The sequence below is a fragment of the Parasteatoda tepidariorum genome, chromosome 6 (genome assembly GCF_043381705.1).
Source record: "Parasteatoda tepidariorum isolate YZ-2023 chromosome 6, CAS_Ptep_4.0, whole genome shotgun sequence".
NCBI classification, from domain to species: Eukaryota; Metazoa; Arthropoda; class Arachnida; order Araneae; family Theridiidae; genus Parasteatoda; species Parasteatoda tepidariorum.
This window is the reverse complement of record NC_092209.1, coordinates 3,462,289-3,481,619: the sequence shown is the minus strand read 5'-3', so window position 1 is coordinate 3,481,619 and position 19,331 is coordinate 3,462,289. Positions and strand designations below refer to the sequence as shown.

At 30.4% G+C, this 19,331-nt stretch overlaps 1 protein-coding gene across 1 annotated transcript; it reads right to left on the bottom strand.

Moving 5' to 3' along the window:
• Positions 1 to 1,666: 1,666 nt before the first annotated feature.
• On the bottom strand, positions 1,667 to 13,486 carry LOC107438898 (zinc finger protein 271-like). Its single transcript, XM_071181581.1, has 3 exons — positions 13,462 to 13,486; positions 12,416 to 12,512; positions 1,667 to 8,620 (listed from the first exon to the last, which is right to left on the bottom strand). The coding sequence occupies exons 1-3, from the start codon at positions 13,484 to 13,486 to the stop codon at positions 7,066 to 7,068; spliced, it is 1,677 nt and encodes a 558-aa protein (XP_071037682.1). The 3' UTR covers positions 1,667 to 7,065.
• Between the last annotated feature and the right edge of the window lie 5,845 nt (positions 13,487 to 19,331).

Sequence of the window (19,331 nt, the reverse complement as noted above, 5' to 3'; positions counted from 1 at the left end):
TGTGCATTTTAGAAAAGTTATTTCTAGTAAGTTTACGAACTGTTCTGGATCACCACAAATTTTGGACCTCTGCTTTTCATTTTATTTATAAACAAACTCTGTAAAAATTCTGAATTTTTATTTTTTCGCAGATGATTTGAAAGTTTTTAAATTTATAAGTACCAATTCGGATGCAATTTGTCAGCTTATATAATTGGCGTAATACTCATCGCTTCGGTCTTAATATTGAAAAATGTTACCATAAATCTTCACTTTTCATATTCTTTTAAAATCAATAACGTTACTTTAACCAATTTAGAGTTTAAAGATCTTGGTGTTACTTTCCAACCTTATCCTAATTTATTTTTTTTAATCAGATAAATCATTTATTTTCCGAAGCTTATGTAACTTAGTTTTATAAAACGTCAAACTAAAGCAGGGCTAAAGAGAATAGAAGGGCTGGTTCACTCCTTTGAAGAAGCTCTCGCCGCTCCAAAGCACTCACTTTTACTTCAAGAACGGAGCGTTCGGCCTTACTAGCTCTAACTAATATTGGATCATTTCTTTTTGCGAGATATTCTAAGACATTTGTTATTTTCTATAATGACTTTCCTCAGTTTTTGCAGTGAATTTACAAGAATTTAAAACTATTATCGAAATGCCAGTTTGCGCGATTGCAACTTGCAAAAATTCTGATATAAAAACAAAAGGAAAAAGTATAATTTTTCGCGTGTTCCCTAAAGTAAATGAACAACTATGTAAAGAATGGATTCCGAAATGACACAGTTAATATAAAACAGCAATACGTTTATTCTGTCGTAAAGAACTTTTATAAAAATTCATTATCTAAATAGAAACCGCCTCGTTACTTCATAAAGAAAGGCAGGTGAAAAGAATTAAAAAATAGATAAAGTCAAAGAAAATTAAAATGTAAGTAAAAAGTATAAATAAAATATATAGTATATAGTTGAAATTCTCCTAATTTCATAACATATTTTTTAATGTAGTTATTCTAAATATTTATGATTTTTTTTAAAAATTATATTCTCTTCAATTTAAATATCTATAAATTATATCATCGTAAATTTAAATGTCTATAAACAATTGTAAAATTTCTAATGTCATTATGAACCTAAATTATTATTTTGTTTCAGTAATTAGCGTTTAAGGTTGATGTTTCCTAATGATTAAGTATGAACAAATTGCTATTAACGACATATTTTAAAATCAGGGATTCTAAATTTAACTTAACTTATCTTTATAAAAGAATATGTAGATAAAAAAAGTGTCGATATATGCCTTCATTTTTCTTAATAGTTAAAGTTAAAACTGAACTTTTTAAAATAAAGTATTTATCGTGTCATTTTCACCAACTAGCAAAACATTTTTATAAGTTTAAAATGGTATTTTTTTAATATAATAACCAAGAAAGTTTTTTTTGAACTATGTTTATGAACGGAAATAATGTGTTAATTACGTAAAGTTTGAAAGCTTATAACCAGAAAAAGTCTAACTTATTTTTACAAAGAGAAAAATGCAAAGTTATCATAATATCTTTGCTTGCGCTCTCCGAGATCTGTGGACACAGTGACGTCATGAGGAGGGAAATCGTAGCTTCAGCTCTAAGAGCGGAGTGAACTAGCCCTTCTATTCTCTTTAGCCCTGAAACTATGAGTCCACAAACAAATAAACCTGAAAAATTATTTATTTTACTTTTGTTTGTTTCATTTTGGAATACTGCAGTATTATTTGGGCAACCTACTATAATAATAAAAGAGTTCAAAATAAATTTTTACATTTTCTATTTATAAAACAGCTAAGCAAAATCCTTATGATTGTCCTGTTTCTGCATTGCAAAATATTTTTGATGTCCCTTCATTAGAATGTCGTAGAAATTTGTCTTTGTTACTTTTTTATAAAATTCTTAACGTAGTTGTCCTGTCCAAGTACTGTAGAGCAGTGTTTCCCAACCCGCGGACCGGTCCGTTGATCAACTGGTACCGGGCCGCCCATTCCATTGAAACGCAATTTAAATTCTTAGGTTTAAACCCCAAATTAAAAATATCTGTGTTCCATTAAAATTTTATTTATTTAAAAAAAGTGGCCCATAAATATTTGTAATGTATCATTGTCTCCGATTACCCCCAGATGGAACCGTCTCATTGCAAAGAAACAAGCTCAGGGTTCTCATTGATTTAAGGTTTTAGTAAGTTAAAATGTTAACTGACTTAATATTTTGGTGCAACTGTATTTTATTTTGATGGCATGTTTAAATACAATTAAATTAAAATAATCTAAAATGTAAACAATCAACGCCCCCCCCCCAGCGGGCCGCGGTAAAATTATTAAACGTTGGCAGGGCCGGATTAACCTAAAGGCACACTAGGCACGTGCCTAGAGCCTACGAAAAAATTGGGAGAAAAAAATTTGTTGACAAAAGTAATTTAGCTTTAAAAACAACAAGTGTATTTTGCACAAAATTATGAAGATACAAATAAAAATATAATATTCTTCGGTAATAAATTATTTTGCAGAATCTTATAATCTAATATATTACATTTTTGCGATTTTTGGATTCAACGAAATCTTGTATTATGCTGTCGAATTCCAAACTACGCAAAATGTCGTATTCAAATTAAAATCCATATTAATAAAAATGTAAAAAAAAAAAAAAATATGCAAGAAAATTTTAGCATATATTTTGAAAAGAGGGGAGGAGTGGGGGAAGGAGGGGAGGGCTCCAAAACGGCTGCCATGGGGCCCTACGAAAGGTATAATCCGGCTCTGGGTCCACGGTGATAAAAAGGTTGGGGAACACTGCTGTAGAGGAACCAAATAGCACCGAATGTGGTCAAAACAGCCAAGGATTTTTGGAGAATAGAGCAATTGATAGTTTGTGTGGTTTGGATCTAAGTTGTAGAAGGATAATAAAAAATTTACTTGGAGAGAGTTGGATTTTAAGACAGTGAGGACAGGTATTATAACTTCTTTGGCCATCAGGGGATATTTTCATTCCTTTAAAACGTCCTGTACGTAGTCTGGTTATAGTAGATGAAATTACCCAGTTGCAATTAAATTCTGGGATAAAATTCTTCCTAGGTTTTTGGGAGGTAAGTTAACGTTCAGCTGTTGCATCAATAAGGGTTAAACTATTGGAGGGAAATTTCAAGCATCTTTGGCTAAGTTATCAGCCTGCTCATTGCCTACGTGGGCCGATATCCATTACTAAGTGCTTGCTCTTTTGACTTTAACTAACAAGAGCAATAATTTTTTTGGTTTAGCTGGAAGTAGCCCCTTAGGATCGCCTGAAGAGCAGAGTCTATGAACAGTAGAATGCCACAGGAACTCTCAATTGCCCTGTAGTAGATATCCAAAGCTCTGTTTAGTTTGATAAAATTTTTCTTGTAGGAATATTATGGGATGTGTGCTGCTTGAGCAGTGCACTTGACTCCTTTGTATTAAAAGGTTGTAAAAGGCTTAGATTGATTATTACTTGTGAAGAAAGATAGACAGCGAGAAGAGGTTCCGTAATGATATCTATATTTTTGTGCTGCCTTATTTCAAGGTAGAGTGGAGGACTATTTCAGTCTAGATGTACCTCTCCGTGCCTTGAAAGTGTTGCTGGAGATGTGACTGTCGGTTAGGCATCAAATCTTGTTTATGAAGCTTATGATGGCTAATTTTCTTCTGTGATCTAAGGGGGTTAGGCCAGACTCAGTTTCTACTTTAATGTTCTTTGTCGATGAAACAGCTCCAATATTTTTTTGGACGTACTGGATATTATCTGTCCTATCTTTTGCAAAGAAGCTGGTGGCTAAATGGGAGCAGCATATTCTAGAATTTGCCTAACAGGGGAGACATATGTACTGAGAAGAGTTTTAGGGCTTGAGGCCCAAGATGCACCACACAATCTTTTCAAAATATTTAGCCTTTTTAGGGCTTTATTTGAGATTTGTGAGATGTGTTGTGAAAATCTCAGTTCTGCATTTTTTGATATATACTTTAACTAGAAAGTGCCATTTACTTTAAGCCTGGAGTTTCTTCTTCTCAGAAAGTAATTTTAATGAGTGAGTTACCTAAAATGCCCGCTCTACTGTTAATATAAAATAGTTTCTGCCTCCAGATTTTGTCAAACGCAGCAAAATTCTTAATAATACAACAGATTGTTTTGATATTTTAAATATAATTTAGTTAAATCGTCACAACCACACACAAAAAAATTATTTGTAAGCACATTTTGTAAATTTAATTGCATAAAACACTTTTCTTTGTACAGAATTTTAACAAACATGCTAAAGACTTCGATATTTTTGATATGAATTTTTTTTTTATAAATATTTTATAGTTAAAATAACATTCTTTTTCATTCTATACACCACTGTGATTGGATTTTATCTGTAATGTGTGTTTTCTCTTTAAAATAAAATAAAATTTTATGAATTCATTTAAAATATTGTGTTATTTTTTAGATTTTCGTGACCTTTTTATTACAAATTCTTGATTTTCATGATTTCCGCGGCTGGTAGACACCCTGCACTATTAAATATGCTACTACTGGCCACAGGAAATAGGAAATTAGAGTAAAAATTTTCTAATTCTGCCCTATAAAGAGAAGAATCCATTCCATCCAATGGTTATAAATTAACTGAATGAAAATAGAAGCAGAGCTTCTATTTTCATAAAATTTATGATCTTTGTGTCAACGTTATAACTTTTTTTTCATACCTTTATAAACACTTTATAAAATCTCTAAGTGCAAAACCCATAGAATAAAAGAATATTACAGTTATACCGTCATGTGGGGCTACTTTGTGCAGGATTTCGCAGTTTTTGAACTTTGACATGTAAAAAAACTTTGTTAATTCAAACTTCAGTAAAATTTATCGATATTATATTCATAACTGGATTCAGACGAGTGAATTTGATCAATATTGGCATTATTTGTATGTAATATTTACAAATAATAAGTCAAAACATACCTTGCACAAAGTAGCCCTCAGGTAGGGGCTACCTTGTGCAGCGATAGGAATTCAGTTTAATAATCATGTTTTTAGTAAAATATTGATATGAAATTGTTAAAAAAGTTAATTGTTGACATTTTTAATAACAAAAAGATCAAGATATGTAAAGATATTAGTTTGAAAATAATTTTCAGCGTTAAAAAAACATTTTTTATAAAGAATTTTTTCTTAAAAAAGAATGTTTATTTAAAAACATTTGAGTTTAAACAAAAGGAAACCATTAACATTTTTGAACATTGAAATGGATGAAATTTCAAAAATAATAATTATTACATATTCATTAACATTTATAATATTGATAAATTTGAACATAACATGCTTGAATGAACATGACAGAACTTGCTCTTCAGTTTCTGTCAAAATCACCTGATGTTCTATAAAATATATTTTTATGTCTTCAATCGTTTTATGATTAATTCATTAGAAAAATCTTTGTAGAAGAAAAATAGTAGTTTACCAACACGTTTCACGTGTTTCTTGTGAATTTTATTAGAGATAGTATTTCTGGGGATTTCGTACTTCCAAAAAGCTTCTGCAATCGACATACCACCAGCAACTGCTTGCAAACATTGTTGCAGCTTTTCTAAAGTGTAATCACAGTAGTTTCTCGTTCTAGGTATTTTTTATAACGTCTGACAATTTTTCTGTCGAAAAAAAAACAAAACGAATTAAACTTTACACAAAGTAGCCCCACAGTGCATTTTTTTTCATTTTCCGTTTATTTGTTATTAATTTTCAAATTTTTTTAAAGCTAACATGATATAATTGTTTACTAATATATAAATAAAAAATTTTGCACTTACGACAATTGTTTTATCAACGTCTTTGCATTTCACAGCTAAATTTTCCACGCACACTTTTCGACGTCCGAAGTTCTCGGAAAGTTGTTGCCATTGGATAAACAAGACACACTCTGAGATTGTTTTAAAATTCGAAATTTTTTTTGTAGAAATAGAGGAGACTTCTATCTTCAAATTCCACACATTTTTAAAGTGAAGAAAACATAATACTGAATAGCAGCACTTGAAAAATGCCAAATTCGAATTTGCACAAAGTAGCCGCCCCACATGACGGTACTTTAAAAAAACTTTTTGCCTTGTATTTTTAATAAGAAGTCATACAATAAAATGTTTTTTATGCAAGAATTATAAGAACAACATAAATCATTTAAAACTAAGTTTAAATTGTTTAGATCAATTTTAATGCTAAATATTATAAAAAAATATCATAATTTAAAAATATTAATAAAAAATAGATGTTTAACAAAAATTTATAATTCTGCTACGTAATAAAAATTTTCAGAAAATAAAAGTTAATAATGTGTAATTAAAACTAGTTACATGTTTGATAAAAAATAAAAATTAAATGTAAACTAATTAACTCAATATTAATATTATGTAAATATACATATTAATGATAAAAAAATATTAGTTTTTATAAAAAAATAAATGAAAGTAATATTATATTAATACAAACTTCTATCACTAATTAAGATTAAAAGTTAATTAAAAATAATTTCTCCTGTCCTGCAGTATATCAAATATTTTATTTAATTATTTTCAAATGTAAATATTTCATAGGAAAAATACTTTTTGTTAATACACTTAATATTATCACTTAATTAAGTGTGAACATAAAAGTAATGAGTTAGATCACTTTGCATACAAATGTTCTAGCTGAAACATTGCATAAAACTTCATTTATTAAAAGTAACTTTAAATAGCATAAAGGGGTGAAGGGCACCAAGCAACAAGTAGCGATTAAAAATTTTTTGTCTGCCACTTTTCTTCGTCAAAAACACCCCCCAGGTGCAGTTATTATTATTTTTTAAAAAAGTAAATATGGAATTATTATATATATTTTATAATGTTGTGAAAATTACTACACTTTACGCTTAAAAATTTTCTTCATTTTAGAAATGAATGTTAAAATGTAGTCAAAGGAAAATATATTATGGATAATATAGGTATACTTAAACGATGATTAAAATACCAAAAAGAATAAAATGGAGAAAAAAAAGGATATATACTAAATACCAGAGGGAAAATGAATTGAGGAAAGATCATTAAGAGGAATCTGGATCTTCAAATTCATGTTCACTAGAAGAAGGTTCTAAAGTAACATTCGATGAACCAGGTTTCTCGTCAATATCATTACAAGAAAGAGGCTTTTCTTCAGTATGAATAAGGGAATGCTTTGTTAAAGTACTTTTCTTAGTGAATGTTCTATCACAAAAAGTGCAAGGATAAACCTTGGGTTTTTCCCCAGTGTGAACCATAGAATGCCGTTTTAAATCTGCTTTTCTCGCAAACATTTTATCACAAGTAGTGCATTCATAAGGCTTCTCTCCAGTATGAATACTAGAGTGTTGAGTTAATGAGTATTTTTTATTGAACGATCTTCCACAAACAGTGCAACGATGTGGCCTCTCTCCTGTATGAATCTGTCGGTGCCTAATTAAATCAAATTCACGCTGGAATGCCTCATTACACATATCACAAGAGTAAGGCTTTTCTTTAAAGTGAATAAGAATGTGTCGAGTGAGCGAACCTTTTTTCGTGAATGATTTATCACATGAAGAACAAGAATAAATTTTTTCTGGTTTTTCTCGAGAGTGGATAGCACAATGTACGACTAAACTACTTTTCCGTGCAAAGGTTTTTTTGCACACTCCGCAAGAGTGAGGTTTTTCTTTAGTGTGCACGAGACTGTGTCGCGTCAGGGAGTCTTTTTTCGAGAAGGTTCTGTCACATATACTGCAAGAATAAACTTTTTTAGGTCTCTCTTCGGGATGGACATTATAGTGTGCAACTAAATCACTTTTACTTGTAAATGTCTCCTGACACACTTCACAAGACAGAAATTTTTTTTTACTATGCACAAGAGAGTGTTTAGTTAATGTGCTATTTTTGGTGAATATTTTATTGCATACATTGCAAGGATAAACTTTATTCGGTTTCTCCCCAGTATGTATCAGAATGTGGCGCTTTAAATCTTCTTTTCTCGCAAACATCTTATTGCATGCATCGCACGTATAAGGCTTTTCTCCAGTGTGCACATGCATATGCTGATTCAATGAGTATTTTTTTGTAAATGCCACGCCACATATGTCGCAACAATGCGGTTTCTCTCCAGTGTGAGTTAGATTGTGCCTATTTAAATCACTTTTGTGCGCAAATGATTTATCACATACATTGCAAGAATGAGGTCTTTCATTGGTGTGAATACGACAGTGTCTAATTAATACATCTTTGTTCGTGAATGCTTTGTCGCATGTAGTACAGGAATGAAGTCTTTCACCAGTGTGAATCAGGGAATGTCGATTTAAATTTTGTTTTCTATTAAATGTTTTAGCACAGACACTACACGTATGCTTCTTCTCAGAATGAATCAAAGAGTGTCGAATCAAATTTTTTTTATTTTGAAATGTTTTTCCGCACATAATGCATGGATAAACCTCATCTTCAGTGTGAATAGGTGAGTGTTCAGTTACTTGGTTTGGAACTAAATCTGAAATAATGTTAACACACAAACTGCAAGAATAAATTTGATGATGATCACAGCGATATGGAGTTATATTTTCTTCACTCTCAATCATTTTACTAGTCAGCATGCAAATATTTTTTCAGAACTGCGTTATGCAGTTTAAGTATAAGCAATTGTCTTTCAACAAGAAAAACACAGTAAAAGTGTTTGCAATTGCTTTATATCACAAGAGCAAACACTGTTAAAGTGTTCGCTACTGGTTTTTCTACAAGAATAATAAAGTAAATGTAAGTTTGGCGGATATAAAAATAAAGTTTAAAAATGTTTCATTAAAAAAAATGTTAAATCAAAGTATTGCAGAAATATTAATAAAAATATTTTTTCTTTCCTGAATAATTTTTTTAAAAAAAAGATGATTTGTTATAAACTTGTTGACAAATGAACTTAAGCTTTAGAAAGTTTGTCATCATTTGATTATTTCTAGTTTAATTATAAATATTTAAAACTCTAGTTTTTAACGAAAAGGGATCACATTTAAATTTCGATCCTTGAATTTAAATAATAATACATTTTATTCTTTTCAATTCAGTTATTTACGCTTTCGTCCCCTATCTCGCAGAGAAAGATAAAAGTGTAGCAGCTGCTTCACTCTGCTTCGTATAAGGACAAAGTTCTACTGTAAAAAAAAATTTAAATTTCAAACCAATCATTGGCAATTAATCGATCGGTAAGTTGTAACTTTTTTAATCATTGCTCTGTTTCACTGCACTTTAAAGTAGCAGAAATAAGCAATATTTACACTTTGGAGAATTATTCTTACTTGACATTGCTCTTTATTTATATTAATGTATTGTATAAAATTAGTCAACTAGCGATAAACAAAATTTGAAAATGAGGCTGAAAAACGGTNTTACTGGTTGTTGAAAAAGAACTCTTTAACATTTAAACAGGCATCCTCACGCTATTGTATGTATTGTATTGTATCCTCATTAATGTATTGTATGAAATTAGTCAACTAGCGATAAACAAAATTTGAAAATTAGGCTGAAAAACGAGGTGAACGAACGAATGAAAAATGAGGCTGAAAATTCACTGCACTTTAAAGTAGCAGAAATAAGCAATATTTACACTTTGGAGAATTATTCTTACTTGACATTGCTCTTTATTTATATTAATGTATTGTATAAAATTAGTCAACTAGCGATAAACAAAATTTGAAAATGAGGCTGAAAAACGGTAATCAATTTTTAACAGTCATTAGACGTGAATTCGTGTGCGTTTATCTATCGAAATCGTGTCATTCTATCTTTGTATATGTTGTTAGAAAGAGGAAGTGATATAAATTATGTTTACAATATTGAGAAACTTATTTAGTACCTTAAAAAAATTGTCCATAGGAAGTAAGTCTGTAAGTATTCGTGACTTGTTTAAATAACTTAGTTGCTGAAAAATTTCTTGCTCAATTGGAAGGAAAACTTGATCACTATTTTCTGTATTGTATTAAAATTGAAGCTTGTGAGAAAAAGCAAAAGCATATGTGGCAATTTAATTTCCATTACCCCCTTGTTCATATTGCATTGAAATCTTCATGCTATATATGTAATAATCCAATTGCAATTACGTATGCTTGTACTATTACTGAAAAAGAAGTTTTGTTTGGATAATGCTACTTCTAAAATGGTAGTATAATGAAGGAAATTTCACTCATAATTATTATGATCAGCATCAAAAAAATTTTTTTTTTTTTTGAGCTAACATAGTGACAGATTTAGCTTAGTTTCAACATCCAATTGTTAGCGCTTAAAAAAAGTCATATTTTCTGTAAGAAATGTGCATTTTTCTGTTGAAAAGCGTATCTGGATAAGTAGAAGAAAAACTAATTCAACACTCCTCAAATCATTTGTACTTTCAGTATGTGTACTAAAACAATTTCCATTCTCTGACTGACACTGGAGAAAAATCCTATTCTTGTACTATATGTGATGAATCATTCACAAGAAAGTGGGGACTCATTAAACACTGACGTATTCACACAAATGACAGATCTTACGCATGTGATATATGCGATAAATCCTTTACGAACAGAGGTAATTTAAAAAGACACACTCTAGTTCATTCTGGCGAGAAACCATATATTTGCGATACTTGTGCCAAAACATTTTCCCGAAAGGAAAGTTTAATACATCATTCTCAGCTACATTCTGAGGAAAAACCTTATTCTTGCATTTTATGTCATAAAGCATTCACACATATAAACACATTAGTTAGACATTGCCGTATTCATACTAAAGAAAAACTATATTCTTGCAATGTGTGCAATAAGTCATTTATGCAGAAAAATGATTTAAATATGCACTTAATGATTCATACTGGGGAAAAACGGCATTGTTGTGATGTTTGCGGTAAGAGATTTATAAAAAAATACCTATTGAATTTGCACAGTCGTGTGCATAGTGGAGAAAAGCCTTATGCGTGTGTTCTCTGTGAAAAGACGTTTTCAAATCAAGAAACATTAACCAGACACAACCGTAGTCACACGGGTGAAAAACCTTATTCGTGTGATGTCTGCTGTAAGTCATTTGCATTTAAAAGCTATTTAACCAAACATATTTTGATGACTCACCCTAGAGAGAAACCGCATTGTTGCGATGTGTGTGGTATGAGTTTTATAAAAAAATTCTTATTAAATCGACACTACCGGGTTCACAATCAAGAAAAGCCTTATTTGTGCAATCACTGTGATAAAATGTTTGTAACAAAAGATTGAAGTAAACACGTTCTTAGTTTTGAAAACTTAAATAAAGGTTGATTTTTGTTCTTCACAGAAAAGAGTTCTAAACACTGTCTCGTTTGCAGATGCAATGGGAGGTCAATTACAAGAAAATTAACTAAACGCTTTATAAAAAATAATGGATTATTCTTAAGTTTAGTTTGAAATGTTTTATTTTATTTTTTAACTGTCGTCGACCAGCCGACCTAATTTTGGGTTTATGACTACTAATGACCAACTCCGTAGCATTGTCATTTCGAGCCCAATCCAGACGATAAGGGAACTCCTCTATCAAATATTGGGAAAAATTTTGCCTTTGTGGAGGACTCTTTGATGGAACTAACCCGCATTTGCATTGCATGGAGAGGAAAACCTCCCGCGGTAAGACTGACGGCAAAATGACTCTAATCCGTGATCCGTCTACCACTGAGGATATTTTTCGTCAGCACTCTGGTCGGTGCAAGCCAGGTGCGGAATTCGTATCCACCAGCCATCGCTAGGAATGGTATCTGGCTCACCTCTTTGGAAGGCGAGTGCTCTATCCCCCACTACTCACTTTAAAATGCTTGTAGAAAATTTAATTGCACTGTTTTAATTTTTTTGGTAGCTATTGCTCAAACTTTTGTATAATGACGAGATTTTGCATGTTTAAATACATAAGCTCTATATAGCAGAGCAGCTCTAGTGATCTACACAGCTTAAACAAAACCCATGTACGTAAATGTTTGAGATGCTACATGAAACGACAAATTTTATCTATACTTCGTTTCATCTCACGTTAGGAGTATAAGGAAAGGTAGAAAATGTAACACTTCACTTTTGAATAGTAGTTCTTTGTTGGTTTTTTAAAATTAATTACAGTTTAAATGTGTGTACACTCCTAGGAAACTGTGGCAACCTTCTTTCATGAGTAGTGCAAAGCTGTTTTAGAGAGTTTTGAACCAATTTAATTTTCCTTGCACTACTGGACAAGACAACAATGTGTGTACAGTTGAATAAATGTTCTATTATTATAAGAAATTTTTTTCTTTGAAATTTGTATTAAGTTTTGTATTTAAATATATTCAACCTAGAAATACCTTTTAAGGAAAGCGAATGTACGAAGAATATTCAGGTTTTTTTTTTTTTTTTTGGCGATGAATTAGTTTCCGAGATCAACTAATTGGCTATGTTTTCTTCACTGATCAGCCAGTTCTCTTGGGTGTCATTACTATTGCTAAAGTGCCCTTGCGCTTGTGCCGTTCCTATTTTACTATCTTTCCCTCACATCGTTTAATTTTATTATCTTTTTTGTTAGTTATGGATTGTTAATTTGTTGTTTTTCCAGTTATTTATTAGTAGTTTTTTTTCTAATAGTTATTAAGTGATTTTTTTCCTGCATTAGTAAATTTTATTTATGATTCCCTGTTAACTTATTTTTTTTTCCTAGTTATTAATTGTTAACTTGCTTTAATTGGTAGTTTTTTTCCTTAATTTATTAATTGTTAGTTTGTATTTTGTCACTTACTAATTGATAGTTTTTTCCTTTTGTAAGCTGTTAATTTTTAATTTGAGTTTTGCTAATTATTAATTTAATAGTCATTAAATGTCCTATTTATTATTTTTAATTTTAATTTTGCATACTGAGAGAGAACTATCACTTAAAGATGTTCACACGGTCAAGTTGTGGAAAAATAATAAAAAAATTGTGCTTTCAGAAACATTTTAAGTTCTTGTTCTCAACTTAGAAAAGAAAATCCCCATGAAAGTATTACTCACTCAAGTATGTGATAAAGTTTCTAAATTTACTGGTTGTTGAAAAAGAACTCTTTAACATTTAAAGAAAAATAAGAAGACACCCCTTCCTTTAGGTACACTTGGGGGAGGGAGGGAAAAGACCCTGAACTCTAGGAAAGTGCTCAAAGCTTGTGAAATGAGATGATTTTGTGCAACATTTACAGAAAAATTAATGTTTTTTTGCTGAAATAAAGTACAAACATTGGATTAAGTTTTAAAAGAAATAAATGGTGACAAGGAATTATTTGAGAAAAATAAAACATAGCCATACAACTTTGTATTATGGGCTCCAGATTTTTCTTCAATTTAAAAAAAAGAAAAGAAAAAAGGCAACCTTCTCTTATAGAGAGACGTGACATAATTTTATGTCTCAGAGATTATTTGCTGAGAATTGAAGAATACAAAAAGAAAAATGTGCCAATATATTACCTTGATAAAACATGGCTAAGGGCATTTCCCCAATAAAACATGGCAAGATACAGCACAATTAAGACCAGCTATACAGATTCCTCATCAAATTTGACAGGATTGCATACCTGCTAACTTTTAATCCCTTCCATTATCATTTTTCCGAGTGGTATTAAAAAGGAATTAAAACTTCAATTTTAAGCAAACAAATACGTTGCAGTTGAAAAAGCTTAAGTTGACAACTATGTTAGTAACGCATATTAATATATGTGCTTCATTTTTGTAAGAATAGTGGTGATCAAAATCATTTAAAAATTAAGTTTATAAAAGAAAAAAATAGTATATATTTACTACCACTTTAAATATGAGAATAAAATCTTCCGGAAAATCCGAAAGAGTTGGCAGGTAAGGGATTGTCTGAACCAAAAAGAAGGCTGGTCATAACACATGTTGGGAATAAAGAAAGGTTTGTTCTAGATGCAGCAGTTGTGTTTGTTGCGAAAAAAGTGGCGATTACTACAAAGAAATGGAGTGTGACCTTTTTGAAGATGGTTTCTAAAAGTAATGTCTAAATTAAGACCAGAAAGTGTTATTCTTATGGTGGAGTCTGTGAAAGTGCAGAGAATTCCCACATGTTCTTGGAAGAAAAGTTCTATACTGTAATGGATATCCAGTAAAAATATTGAATGGAACATTGGTATGCTGTTTATAACACACTTGTTATACACTTCTTTGACAAATATCGCGTTGAAGAGATTGTCCAAAAATATGTATTTACAATTTTAAGCAGGGTTGGTAAGATTTTGCCGCAGGTGGAAAAAACCATGGTAAAAACCGTCCTGGCAAAAACAAGTTTTTGCCAAGCAAAGTGGTAAAAACCTATATTTTCCAAGATGAGTGGACATAAACAAATTTTTGATACAAAATTTTTCCTAAAATTGAAATATATACTATAAAGACAAATTGAAATATGTACTATAAAGATAATTAAAACAAAATAAGCAAAATTTTTATTCCATAATTAAATTATAATGTATTAATATATCATTTTAGTAGTTTAAAACATTATTGATTGGAAAATTAGTGATTATTCTCTTTTTTCCAGTGAAATGAACATATTTTAAATTAATATAACTATAATTTAAAGCATAAAATATCTATCAACATGTTTAGTTAATTAAAATATACAAGTATCAATGCAATTTTTTAAATTTGTGCAATACTTTATTCATCATCACATTACAATTTGTGCTATCTCAACGTAGCATAACAGAACACTAGTTTTGAAACGTTATTTACAGTCAACCTATTCCGAATTTTAGAATGTACTAATGAAAAATTCGAAAACACTCTTTCAATGGCAGCACTACTAGAAGAACATGAGTGTAAATGAGGCATTAATTCACAAAATTCTCTGGAAATTTGTTTAATAGATTTCCTTGAACTCACTTGTGCTCTTCAGTGATTGAAGGAAAAACTTGCTGCCCTGATTGATTACCTGTGATTGGTGCCAGACACTTGTGTGGATAGGGTAAGATGAGTATAACTAATACCACCCACCTTTTTTTGTGTGAAGTCACGGGGAACTGGTTTGTGAGTGAAAAGGATCGATGGGAATTTAAATTGTGTGGTTTTGTTTGCATTTGTAAGTAATATTGAGAAATGAGGTGATTATAAAAATCTATTTAAAAAAAAACATCCATCTTAGCTTTCTTATGTCTCTCCTTAAATATAGTGTAAGAGTGATATAATGTAAAATAATACATACCAAAAGTTATTATGAAGAAGTAAAAAAAAAATACAATTTGTAAGAAAACATTTATTTAAGGATTCTGAAATGAAAAGAGGTCAAAAACTTTCAATCTTTTAAAAATTATTACCCTTATTATAATTATTACTATCTTGAAAACACTTTTCTCACGTAATGTATCAAAATTATTATTCCTTATGATTGATTTAAATTTGTTTAAATTATTTTGTAACTAGTCGCCTAAGGCGGCCAGCTGTCCACCACGCAAAACAGGGGTCTGTGCAGACATTTTGTGAAAGGTTTGTTTTTGAAAAATTGTGAAAAAATTACTCGTAATTTGTGAATATAAAATAAAAATTAAGTCACATTCTGTCAACCAGGGTCCGTTTTTGTGAATTTGTGCAAATAGGGTCCGTTATTGCACAAAAAAAATTCAAGGAGTTTTTAAATTGTAAAGGCATACAAGATTATGCTCAACACTGTAAAATTATAATTAAAAAAATTAAATTTAAAAAAATAAAGAGCAATTGCAGCTACTAAATTAGCGATGCAACATATAAATATTTGGTATTTAGCCTATACTGCTGAACGCAGAATATTCTTTTCGGACGAATAAAGGAAGAAGCGTCTGCGGAAGAAAAAATTTAGTTTGTTTACATCTGTCTTTCTTCCTGGGAAGGGTTTATTCGATTAACAAAACAATAATGAAGATGAACAAATTTGTGAAGGGTCCGATTAAAAGAAATGTCATTTTGTGAAGGGTCCGTTTTTAAGTTAAAATATTTTGTGAAGGGTCCGTTTTTACGTTAAAACATTTTGTGAAGGGTCCGTTTTTATGAAAATATATTTTGTGAAGGGTCCGTTTTTATGAAAAAATACTTTGTGAAGGGTCCGTTAACGGACCCAAATTTCTTCTAAACAGACCCCTGCTAAAGGTTTTCACAAATAAAGTTTTTTGAAACATAGCAGGAAATCTGAAGATTAGTGGACAATTAAAGTGTTCCTGTCCTGCAATTTTAACAAACTGAAACTTTCTGAAAATAACAAATTACATTTAATAAAAACTGTTAAAATAAAGAATAGAAAAACCAAAGAGATCCAAGGTAAGTGTGATCGTTCTTTCAAATACAATTAAATTCCTATTTTATGTATTATATAGCTACAACGCTTAAGAAAAAAAAACTAAAATGCTAAATACATGAAAAGAACACGAAAACGAATTAATTTTTTATGGTATCAATTTCTATATCGCTATAAAAATCATCGCCCCTCCGCAGAGGATCAAAATTGTGATGGCGTGTCTTCGGATCATCCTCCGGGATGCTTCCCAGACCGTCGCCAATAGCCCATTGTGCTGCTCTAGTGCGACGTAAATTAACAACAACGACAACAACAATAAAAATTATCGTCTTCGCTTAAGGAAAAAAAAAAAAAATAGAGCGTGGAAGGAAGAAGAAAAACTTATTATAACAATTGGGTATACTATAGCCTACGTCACAGGTTGTGTTATTCCTACTAAATTTAACCCATGAACGGCATTTTCTGCGAGCCTTACTTCAAGCCACAAATAAACAAACGAAGTGTTTGATCGTTTAAATAACTGCTTGCCAGATTTTATTGCATTGTAAAGAAAAGTAATTGATATTCGATTTTTGATTAATAATTGATTTATGTGGATAGTGGCATAGAATTTAGCATTGCGTCATGGTAAAAGTTATTCCTACTAAGTGGAAGTAGTTGTGTTTTTTTTATATTATACCCAATGGGCTCTTCCCACGTGACGTCACACTCCCGGGGTGTAGGAATAAACATTCCAATACCAACACGTGTTTCTACAGTGTGATAATCATAATCTTCTGTTCTTTCTATTTTTAATTTCTTTAATTGTACAAATAACACTATGTATAAACTTAGTGAAACACCGTAATATGTTACAAATTTTAATTCATTGACAATTTTGAATTATAGAGCGAAAGTAGACAGAATTGCAACAGTGATACTATGTTTATGAATGAAAATACTAAAGGTTTTAAGAAGTTTTTAGAAAATTTTGTGAGTAACGTAGAAAATTTGTTGACTTTGTGGGGGATAATAAGCATTAAAAAATTCAATTTAAGCATTTGAAATTAAGAAAACATTTAAAACAAAGGTTAGTTTACTGTTGTTTTCAACAAACACTAAAGGCAAGTTTAACAGATTTAAAAGTTTATACGATGCATCTATCCTTATAATCATTGATACAGCACAATATCACTATATATAATCATTAATATTAAACAATATAATTAAAAATTTGCCTACCTCTAGTTATTGGTAAAGAAAAAATGTGTTATAGTTGCTAGCAAATCCCGACAATTAAGGATAAAAAAAACTGAAAAGTAAAACGCGCAGAAAAAGCTTCGTTAAAATAAATTTATACAGAAAATTAATTATTTACAAGATTTAGATTAAAGCATAGCAACAATAAGATATTAAAGTGTTTTTAATGAAGGATAAAAGTAAACACAAATGTGAAAGATACAAGACGGTTATAGAATAATAAGAAATAAAAGCTTAGCTATTACGAAATAGGAAAAAAAATTTCTTTGCAAATATCTATTTACAAAATAAAGTGAAAAGTTTATGCAAAACTAAATTTTTTTTAAAGGAACAACAAAGTAAAATTCAGTTTAAATTATGCGTCTGCATTGTAAGCAATGGACGTAGTCGGTCGGGCATTACAACACCACGTGACCAAACAGACGAAGTTGGGAAGAACCCATTATGAACAGCTGAACAGCGACAAATATATCAAAGCGAAGCGTTCTATTTACGTATCGAATATGTTGCCACATTTTCAATACAAAAGTTAAACTTTTCTCCACTTTGATAAATGTAAACTAATGCGAACCTTACAATTAAATTATTAATTCCTTCGTATATTATTGGTTTAATTTATCGAAAATTAATATTTCAATTGTAAGGTTCGCATTAGCACACATTTATAAGTATATGCATTTTTTAATAGTTTTTTGAATATGGCTCTTTGAAGACGAAAAAGCATAGATTTTCTTACAAAATGACTGATAACTTAAAAACTAATCCAAATTTTTGAAAAAGAAAAAAAATACTTCTTCATTATGTCAAAACACAATTATGTGCCGAGTTTCGTGCCTGGGTGAGGCTTCTGGGGCGATATATTGTGATTACAGACACACACACAGCCGCGTTTATTATTATGTATAGATAATATTTAATCAGCAATTTAGATAATTTGGTATTTGCCACTGTCCTGGCAAAAAACCCATAAATTCCAACTCTGATTTTATTTATAACTGTGAACTTAACCGATTGTGAGCCAGATCAAAGGAAATGTAGTATAAGACTTTTGACTTGAATGATGTGGTTATATATGCCATAAATAACGTAAACAACTCAAAATCGAATAAACTGTGCTAATCACGTCAACTTCAGAAGAGTGGGATATAGAGGAGGGACTTATGAAAAACGTTTGGGAAAATTTAAACTTTATGATTTCATTGAACAGTAATTCTAGTGTCAGTGATTTTGATACGAGTGCACAACGGAAGAAATGCCATGTATATCTTTAAAAATCCAGATTGAATGCAGTACAATCTTGTTTTCAACTATTTTATGAGGAAATTCATCTTTAATTTTAATCTTTGATAAAAACTGTCTCTAATAAAAAATTTCCCAACAATGTTTAATAATGTTTTTGTACTGCATTGTGTTATAGATTCCAATAATGCCAAACTATTAAAATTTTGTTGACAATGTTTCATGTGTGAAAAGAAAAATAAACGGCAAATATAAATCAGTATTATAAAATTAATTTGGTTATTGAGGAAATTTTTTGATTTATTTATTTATTTATCTAAATTTTTACCTCATATTGTACATAGGTACAAGCTTTTTCCCCCTTCTAAAAGGTCGAAATAAACAGATGAATGTTATTATGCGGATGATAATGGGGTGTACTTGCTGTTTTGTTTAGCCTTTTCAACATATGGTTATTATTTTTTTAAGTGACTAAAGGAATTTTTTTCACCTTATTCAATCTCTGTAAAGATTCAAATTTTTATGTCTTATGCGCCATATGTAGCTCCAAAATTCTAAGCTTAATTCACTTTTCTCAGGAACT

Coding starts and splice junctions, on each gene's coding strand:
- LOC107438898 (XM_071181581.1), bottom strand. CDS start 13,486: ATGCCCTTAGCCATGTTTTATCAAG. Junction 12,513..13,461: donor CTTAGCCATGTTTTATCAAG/GTAATATATTGG, acceptor TGTGAGGGAAAG/ATAGTAAAATAGGAACGGCA. Junction 8,621..12,415: donor GAAGAAAACATAGCCAATTA/GTTGATCTCGGA, acceptor GTTCTGAAAAAA/TATTTGCATGCTGACTAGTA.